An 8,489-nucleotide genomic window follows, 5' to 3' on the forward strand; every position below is an offset into this window, starting at 1 on the left:
AAGACCCTAATTTCATAAACATTCATCTGAAGCAATGCATCAAAAGCGAACGATTTAATTGTTTTTCAATAAATGATGCCAGTGAGTTTTATCTGCACATTAGTAAATCCTCATCATTATCAGCATTTGAAGATGACTACAGCGAGGAGCCTGTTGAGATGGACTCTCCATCTAAATCTCAAGTTTTTAGAAGCATCAACTTTGCCACAACCATCAAAGTCGACATATTCAATGCTATGATTCTTTAAATGGTTTGATATTAATCAGAAGCATCAACTTTGCCACAAAGGAGGAAGTTCTTTGTCTTTGGAACCCAACAAATAAAGAGTTCAAAGATGTAAAAGTTCCGAAAGTCGATTCTTATCATAGCTTCGACGGCCCTGCTTATGGTTTTGGTTTTAACTCCAATATCAATGATTATGTTATTGTGAAAGCTAATAATTGTTAGAAATTCATGGGCCTAACTAACCTCGAAAACCGGCTTGCATGTCTGCTTTTATAATGGGAATCTTGGCTATGAAGTATGTGATGGTTGTGTAGTGCAGGTGTATGCTTTAAGATCGGATTCATGGAAAACAATACCTGACAACATCCCTTACAGAATTGTGTCTCCAAAGGCGGCAGTATCTACTGATGATGGAGCATTTCTTCACTGGATAGCAGAACAAACTCCTTGCCGGACGGATTCCTTGGGACGTGAAGTTGTCGTATCTTTTGATATATTTGACGAGAATTTCAGGGAAGTTCCGCTATCTCCACAAGTTGATGAATTAGTTTGCAACACAAATAACAAGACAACTTTGGGTGTTTTAGCAGGGTGCCTTTGCATAACACAATTTGGTGATTCCAATGTTGAAGTCTGGACGATGACGGATTATAATTGAAAGAATCCTGGACTAAATTGTTCGTCGCCCAATTCCCAATCAAAGGACACTTGTGGTATATGAAGTTACTATGGAAGTCGAAGAATGGAGAGGTCCTATTCATAGCCAAAATGGGTTACGATGATGCTAATTTTCTTATGTATGATCACGTGCACCATAAATCTAAAGTTGCCAAGTTCCATCATCATTTAGGAGCCTGGACTGGCATACATACTTATGTGGAGAGTCTAGTGGCACTTCGTTAACAAAAGTACACAATTTTCCCTCAAAATAAATAAATAAAGCACACATTTAAGCGGGTGGAACCAGTATCGAGATTTTCTAGTATTGTTTTTTCTTGCTTAGCTACCTGGGCTGTGTAGGTAGCAATTTTCGTTTGTGCGAAGATTTGAATGTTTTGATTAACCTTTGTTTTATATATATATATATATATATATATAGTTGGCCATGTTTTGCTAATAGAATTCTATTACTTGCGATTACAGTCGAAGGAAAATCCCATGGCTTCTTCTGTATTTTGCCTTTCAATCTATAAAATTATTGTTGTATTGGTGAAAAAAAAAAGGAAAGAAAATCCTATTCCTAGTACGATTCTTCAGGAATATACATGTGGGCTTTGATGAAGAGGCACATCGAAGAGGATGATCATATAAGAGGCACATCATCATATTCACGCTCCCCGGCAGAATCCCTGATAGAATTTGATGCATATAAGAGGATGATCATGAAGTGGTCGGAGGATTTATGAAGATAATAAAAAGAAAAAAAATCAAATCATAAAATGATTTTAGGCATTACGTTATATTGTTAGACCCTCCTAGTAGGCTAGGCAAGGATTTACATAAGACACAACAATCAAAGCAACCACTAACGTCTAACGCAGTGGAAGATCTAAGTTCCATGATTGTCCGTATAAAATGAATTAATGCCCATTTCTTGAACATGTAAAAAAAAACAGTGAAACTGAAAACAGCAATAAAAGCTTAAAATTGCTCCATTTGCTAGCATCATCTAAATAAGTATTTCTCCATGGCCACTGCATATTTATTATATTCTAGCTTAATGTACAGATGTTATGATCAATGTACAGACATTATAGTCGCTGGAATTCCGAATATCTCAGTCTGCTGTGACAATGGCAGTCATTGATCACCTAATGATCCATCTCTATCATCAACTAATTAGATGTATTGGTGATTATGGTTTCATCCAGTGCTCACTGAACACGTTCAAATAATTGAGTTTTAGTCATCAAAATGGAACCGATATAATAAATTTTTACCTGATAACAATCATTTCATATACTGTTAACTAGTACATGTATACCTATCTATGTGCATGTAATTACTCCCTATCTGAGTTGAGAGGATTTGTAATTACTCAGTTCTCTACAAAAAGACTCTTTTACACAGACTTACAGAATTCTGGAGAGCAGCAGCCCTGGTAGTGTCATAGCCATTTGTCCCTTAAACACTTGGCTAACATCATATTAATGGCGACTTTGTTATAATTTGTATCAATTGCATTCTTTGTCCGAGCTAATGCAGTATCATTATCATAATGAAGCTTGCTATACTTTTTATAGATCTCTTGCACCTCCTTGTGATAATCAAATCTGATCCGCATTCTCTGCACACAGAAAACAAAATTAAAACATAAATAAAAATCCATTTGGAATAACTGATTTACAGGAGTTCACCTAAGAGAATAATCACTACGTACTGTAAACACTAACCGATTCTTGGTGGAACTTTACAGCTTTCTCCCACTCTTGGCGAATTCTAACCAATTCATTTAAAAGAGGGTCACCTTGGAGCAGAGTCTGAGAAGCCCGAGCATAAGTCAATTGAGCAATATGTAAAGGATGGTGACTAATGCAGTCCGGAACAACCCCCAAGCTTCTGAAATCTGTTACACGTGTACATCTGTCTATAAGCATAGATTGCTGCAGCATTGTATCTTGCAAAGCATCATTGTAAGTAGGCAACTCAAAATGGTTGGCAGTTGTATCTGGCTGTGTTGGAAATTCAGCCTGGTGGGAATTGTTACGTCCCAACTGGAGGATGATGCTTGGCGGTGGAGCTGAATTAAGTACTAACCCTACTTGGTCCTGCTCATTGGTATCATCTATCCTTTTACCTTCTTTGTTGAGACCACCGCCTTCTCTTCTATCTTCTACAACAGGTGTTTGACCTCCCGCATCTGTGATACCGGTAAAACCATTCGGTTTCTTCTTCGTGACATCATCATTGTCAAAGTACTTAACTCGTTTACGGTTCTTCAAGGGTGAAGATGCAGCAGGCAAATATCTCCACTCTGGGGTCTTCCTATTCAGTAATTTTGTCCAGAAGACATGATCTGGCAGATCTTCGTCAACCGACTGCATCTCCAGCTCACCAGGTAAAGATATATCTCTAGAATATGTCCCTCCTGTTTGATTAACTTTTGAGGAATTGATTGGAATAGTGCTTCCAGCATCCAGAGGCAGCTGACCAAGTAATTCTTTCACCAAATGCTCAGAAGAAAATTTTGGATCGGAGGATGTGGAGGAACCATGGAACTCGTCCAATTCTTTGAATAAATATGAAGCACCCCATCTAAGCAACTGATGGATCGTGGAACGGTTTAAGTTCTGTGCATCAACTGTCAGACCTTGCTTAGCATGAATTAGAAACATTTCCTCAACAGTATACACTGAATATAACCGGAACACTTTTAACTGCTCATGCTGCGAGACAATAGTGATCTTCTGCAGAACTTTCAAATCATTGTACGGGTTCAAATCGCTGTCATATAGAATTACCATATCAACTGATGATAGCTTAATGCTTGGGAGGCAAGCACGCTGATCTAGTAAAAACACAATTCTCCCTTTTTCCTTATCATTGAACTTGTTCATGGCATATTGCTTCTGATTGGCGAATTCCTCATCTGATACAACGAATCCGCGATCAACACGTTCGTAGGAATCCACACCACATCTCTGAAGCACAACATCATCCAAGACATCTCCTAGAGAGATTCCACTGGAGCCAACATTTGACTGCCACATCACAGACATTACAGTGAGACATAACTCACATAATGTGATTAGTATACCCTGGAAATTTAATGAGAACACGACAAGGATCAGCTTCTACACCTGAAAAATGATCAGTACTCTTAAGCCTTGCTTTTTTGTCTCTGAAAGGATCTTATCAAGTACTTGTAATTTGCCACTTGCTTTTACTCCGGCATTCAAATACTCGGCCTCTGACAGACCATCTGTGAGCACTTTCTGCAAAGAAGGGTTCACAAAATATGGATGGTTGCAACACTGCAAAAACATATCCCATATAAGAAACCATGTAAGATAGGTGATACCGACCAATAAAATTTTAAAAAACTCTGGTAAAAACTCCAAACAATGAGACATCATGTAAATGAAAAGAAACATCGAGATTAATTGGTGAAACATCAGATAGGAAGCTACTATTTTTCACCTATATAAATAACGAATCAAGAGTAACAAAAGTAAATCTCACCTTCCTGGCAGAACTAAGAACATTACAGAGAGCCTCAGAAACAATATATTTTTTTGAAGATGAACGAAGTAACGCTGAATTAGAAAGTAGGATACCACAATACTGCTCAAGCTGGACATTGGAAAGCTTAACAGGAACCCAGTATTCGACAAACTTGGAATCTGACGCAACGACACGTACAAGCCTCTCCTTCAGCTTCTCAACATTGTCATTAGAATCATTGTTATTGCATAAACTGTTTTTAGTAGCATCCACACTAGTGGAATCTGCCAATTCCACTTGTACATCGTCCAAATTGGATTTTACTGCTCCAGGGCAAAAAAGAACACCTGACTCTATGTTCTTCTTAACATAACAGACACAATGCCAATCACCAGGTGGTACATCCTTCAGGGGCGGATCAGCACATTCGTGATGATAGTTATTTGTGAAACTCTTGCCGTTGGATCCCCTGCAATTTAACATGAATAAAAAAAAAAATAATGCGAGACCTAAATATGGCTAACCACAAAAAATAAAAATGAAAATTACTCAAACATCAATCGCCTATCAAAAACCAGTGGGCATGGTTAAAAATGACAGAAGAAAAGAAAACAAAATCATTGTAGAGCTATTCGGTAATCACTAATAAGATTAAACATGTTTATACATTAGACATTAGAGTAGAGCTATTCGGTAATCACTAATAAGATTAAACATGAAAAAAAAACATTCACTCACAAGAGCTTTCCAGTATTTTCACCAAGCTTGCGGATGACACAAACATTATCATTGCTTCCCGTTTCCGCCATCAACACTGCATCCTTGGGTCGTATATCCTTGGAACAGTCTTCACTGATTCCTGCTCCTCCTCCACAAACCTTGACATTTAGCTTCCCTCCATCCTAACGCAACACAGAAGAACGAAATCAGAACCATCTCACACAAAACTAATCCACAATCAACTAAGAGAAAATGGAAAAACCAACATGCCTAATTAGAATTGTGCATATATATTTACATCTTCTGGTTCCAGAGGCACTGTACTCTCTCCCTCTTCCATAGAGACAGACATTTCCAAGTTTTTCCTTCCATCCCCAATTTTCCCATACCGCTGAACATCGTTAATAAGCTTACTTTCACTGAAATGACCACCATTATGCTCAATTTTCATGGACCTACTACCATCTCCTACTTTTCCCTTGAACCCTGGAGCCAAATCATTGTCCACTATCAGCTTCTTCTTATCTAACAAACCATCAATATATATAAATGAGATATTCAAATCAAACATTCATTAACAAAAGTCAAAATAGAGTATTATATTACCTGATCTCTCATCCCCTTCTCTTCCTTGGTTCTTGAGTAAAATTGCTCTGTACTTAGCGGCACTCAATTTCTCACCACCATTATTAGAATTAGAACCTTCCTCAAAAGAGGCGTTGTTATTAGAACCTGATAAACTAGAACCAGACTTTCTTCTCAATGGGTTAGGCATTTGTTTTTCCGATGAAGACCCTCTGGTTTCGATAGAGTCAAGAAATGAAGAGGAAATCTACTTCTATTTTTAGTTCACTTGGGTGAGGCGGTGGTGGGGAAGAAAAAGCTGTTGAGTTGCTCAGCCGTGTGTGAGTGGGTAACAAACAGTGGGGAAGACATAGGTTGGTGGGAGCATTGATTGACGAGGACTTAAGAACACGGGGAATAATAATAAGGAGGAATTATTAGGCTCAAAAATAGTTACTACTTCCTGACACTTTTGTTTCCAACCCTTTGAAATGACTGTACATCTTTTATCTTTTAATCAAATGTAGAAATGACTTGCTTTCATACCGCCCAAAATCCAACTCAGGAAAATGACTCGCCACCTCCCAGTGATAGGGACTTTATTAAAGCAAAAATTCTTCACGGACATCGACATAAACCGTGAAAGAAAAAGAAAAAAAGCTCTCACATATACCCGGCACCCATGTTGTCCTCCGCGGGGTCCATGGGACCCACCAAAAAAAGCCTGTGAGACACCTTTGGAGTACGGTTTTGGTATGGTTCGATATCTCGGTATGTGCAGAATCACCCTTATTAAAGTTAGAAACTACATTACTATACGGACCGCCCGTCTAAACAAGGTAAAAATCGGGTAGACACATCATGTAATGTGGACCACACCTCTGGAGAAAATCATGGGTGTATTTGGACGGTCCTTCAAGAATTTTTGAGTGAGAAATTAGGCTAAAATCAATTTGTTTAGAACAATGATTGAGGATCGTAAAAGTATAAAATGGGCCCACAATTGTGTGTGACATTTTAAATGTTAGGTCTTGGAAGTTTACCTAGAGTTACTGTTTTCAAATCGGTTTTAGTAGAAAATATCGGAAATGATTTATATCTCACGAGGAAAATTCATGGATTAATGACGAGAGAAAGTGTGAGGGAGTCGAACGCTCATCTCAATAATAGAGGGGTGGCCCTATTACAATTTGATTAGCTCTCATGATGTAACTTTGGAATTCCTAGCATCTATGTAGACGTAATATATATCATTGAAAAAAATATATGGAATTTTGGTATGGTGCCCCACTCAAATTACGGTTCAATAAATGTACTCGTCTTTTTCTCAAATTTTCGATACTGCCTTTTTTGTTTTATTTTCCGTCGTGTCCCACTTAAGTTAGTCAAAATTCATTTACCAAGTCAAATAATCATGTGTAATTACATATTTATTCTCTTAAACCCTAAATACATATCAGAAGCTAAAAACATCTCTTCCCTATTCTAATCCTTCCCAACAATCATCTCTTTGTTTCCTCGTCTTCTATTATTTCTCCCGTAAACAAATCCTCCTTCTCTATCTCATTTATTTTTCTTCGGTTGGCTCTATATTTAGATTAGCTTTTACATGGTTAATTTTATGGTGTTAACTGAATATGATATTAATTTGAATCGTGTTATAACCCTAAAAATCAACTGTAGGGAAAATCTAAGAAATATGAAAAAGAAGATAGTAACGTCATATCTAGGTTATGTAACAGAAATTTGGAAGTTTAATGAAGGTCGAGCTTTTTATGATGCATGCGTAGGGATATGATGATTACCGTATTTTGTTTATAAGGAAGAAAATTTAGTTTCTTTTGGGTGATTAATGTTCAATGGAACTTATATATTAAGTTCTAATGGAGAACAAGTATCTCTGATCTGTTTTTGAGCAATTGAAGAAAGTTGAAAAGAGAATGGTGGGTTTCGATTTTAATTGAGAGAATGGTAACTGTTGTATTTGTTAAATTTTCAATTTTATCGCAGTAACTTAACTGTTTAGTGAATGACTATGCTTGATCGATTTATGTTCTTCACTGATTTCATTTTTTGGTTTAAAATCTGTGTTATTTCAAACTCAATTGGTTGAGATTTTATGGTTTAGGGATTTTGAAAATATGGGTTTCGACTTGTAAATGGTGATCTGAGGTAATGAATAGTTGGATTCAGTCACAAATGTACATATAGTTGAAGAAATATTATTGTTGCAGAATTACGGTTCATCCATGTATGAGGCTGAAATAAATGAAGACAGCTCATGCGAACGAGGAATCAAATCAACTCAGTGTCGAGTTGGAACAATGACTGAATTGAGGGGTTTAATTTTCTTTTACAGCATGCCGCCTGGAACACAACCACATCTAACAGACATTTACCGTTTGAACAAAATGGTCAAACATTGGGCACTTTTGAAATATCATGAAAAACGAGGATAGTTTGATTAGTGTATTTCAAAAGAGGGGTACTTTGTCAAAATTCCCAAAAATACACTTGTGCTTCTAGTTGTCAAAAAAATCTCACTATCATTTTTTTTTGTAACATCATGAAAATTACGCAGTGGTCCATATTATTCACTAACATCCACCACAACTACCATTACTGTCAACCACATCGACTAGTAATTTGCTAGTTGTTGTTCTTCTTTTGTTTTACTAGAAAAAAAAGGTTCATTGTATAGAAAAGTTTACATACAAATGGCAGAAACTTTCCAACCATTCAGCAGATACACTAAACCTTCTACTGTTCCTGGATGCATCATCATCCATTGAAATCTCTATTTATGAATCTAGTT

The 8,489-nt window shown here is 37.0% G+C and overlaps 1 protein-coding gene across 5 annotated transcripts; it reads right to left on the reverse strand.

The window, feature by feature from the left end:
• Nucleotides 1-1,387: 1,387 nt before the first annotated feature.
• Nucleotides 1,388-6,058, reverse strand: LOC113320377 (helicase protein MOM1-like). Of its 5 annotated transcripts, XM_026568286.1 has the most exons (8): nucleotides 5,717-6,058; nucleotides 5,409-5,635; nucleotides 5,129-5,292; nucleotides 4,409-4,859; nucleotides 4,027-4,200; nucleotides 2,620-3,927; nucleotides 2,303-2,513; nucleotides 1,388-1,575 (listed from the first exon to the last, which is right to left on the reverse strand). In XM_026568286.1, the coding sequence occupies exons 1-7, from the start codon at nucleotides 5,883-5,885 to the stop codon at nucleotides 2,334-2,336; spliced, it is 2,673 nt and encodes an 890-aa protein (XP_026424071.1). In that variant the 5' UTR covers nucleotides 5,886-6,058; the 3' UTR covers nucleotides 1,388-1,575; nucleotides 2,303-2,333. The 5 variants fall into 5 exon arrangements, with proteins under 5 accessions (XP_026424071.1, XP_026424072.1, XP_026424070.1 ...); XM_026568287.1 differs by lacking the exon at nucleotides 1,388-1,575 and having other exon boundaries at nucleotides 2,113-2,513; nucleotides 5,409-5,596; XM_026568285.1 differs by lacking the exon at nucleotides 1,388-1,575 and having other exon boundaries at nucleotides 2,113-2,513.
• Between the last annotated feature and the right edge of the window lie 2,431 nt (nucleotides 6,059-8,489).

This window comes from Papaver somniferum, chromosome 11 (genome assembly GCF_003573695.1).
Source record: "Papaver somniferum cultivar HN1 chromosome 11, ASM357369v1, whole genome shotgun sequence".
Lineage (NCBI taxonomy): Eukaryota > Viridiplantae > Streptophyta > Magnoliopsida > Ranunculales > Papaveraceae > Papaver > Papaver somniferum.

Excerpts from the sequence above, each read along its gene's own strand:
- LOC113320377 (XM_026568286.1), bottom strand. The coding sequence starts at position 5,885 with ATGCCTAACCCATTGAGAAGAAAGTCTGGTTCTAGTTTATCAGGTTCT. Across the intron at positions 5,293-5,408 it reads TGCCTCTGGAACCAGAAGAT|GATGGAGGGAAGCTAAATGT; the intron begins GTAAATATATAT and ends GTGTTGCGTTAG. Across the intron at positions 2,514-2,619 it reads TAAAGTTCCACCAAGAATCG|AGAATGCGGATCAGATTTGA; the intron begins GTTAGTGTTTAC and ends TTCTGTGTGCAG.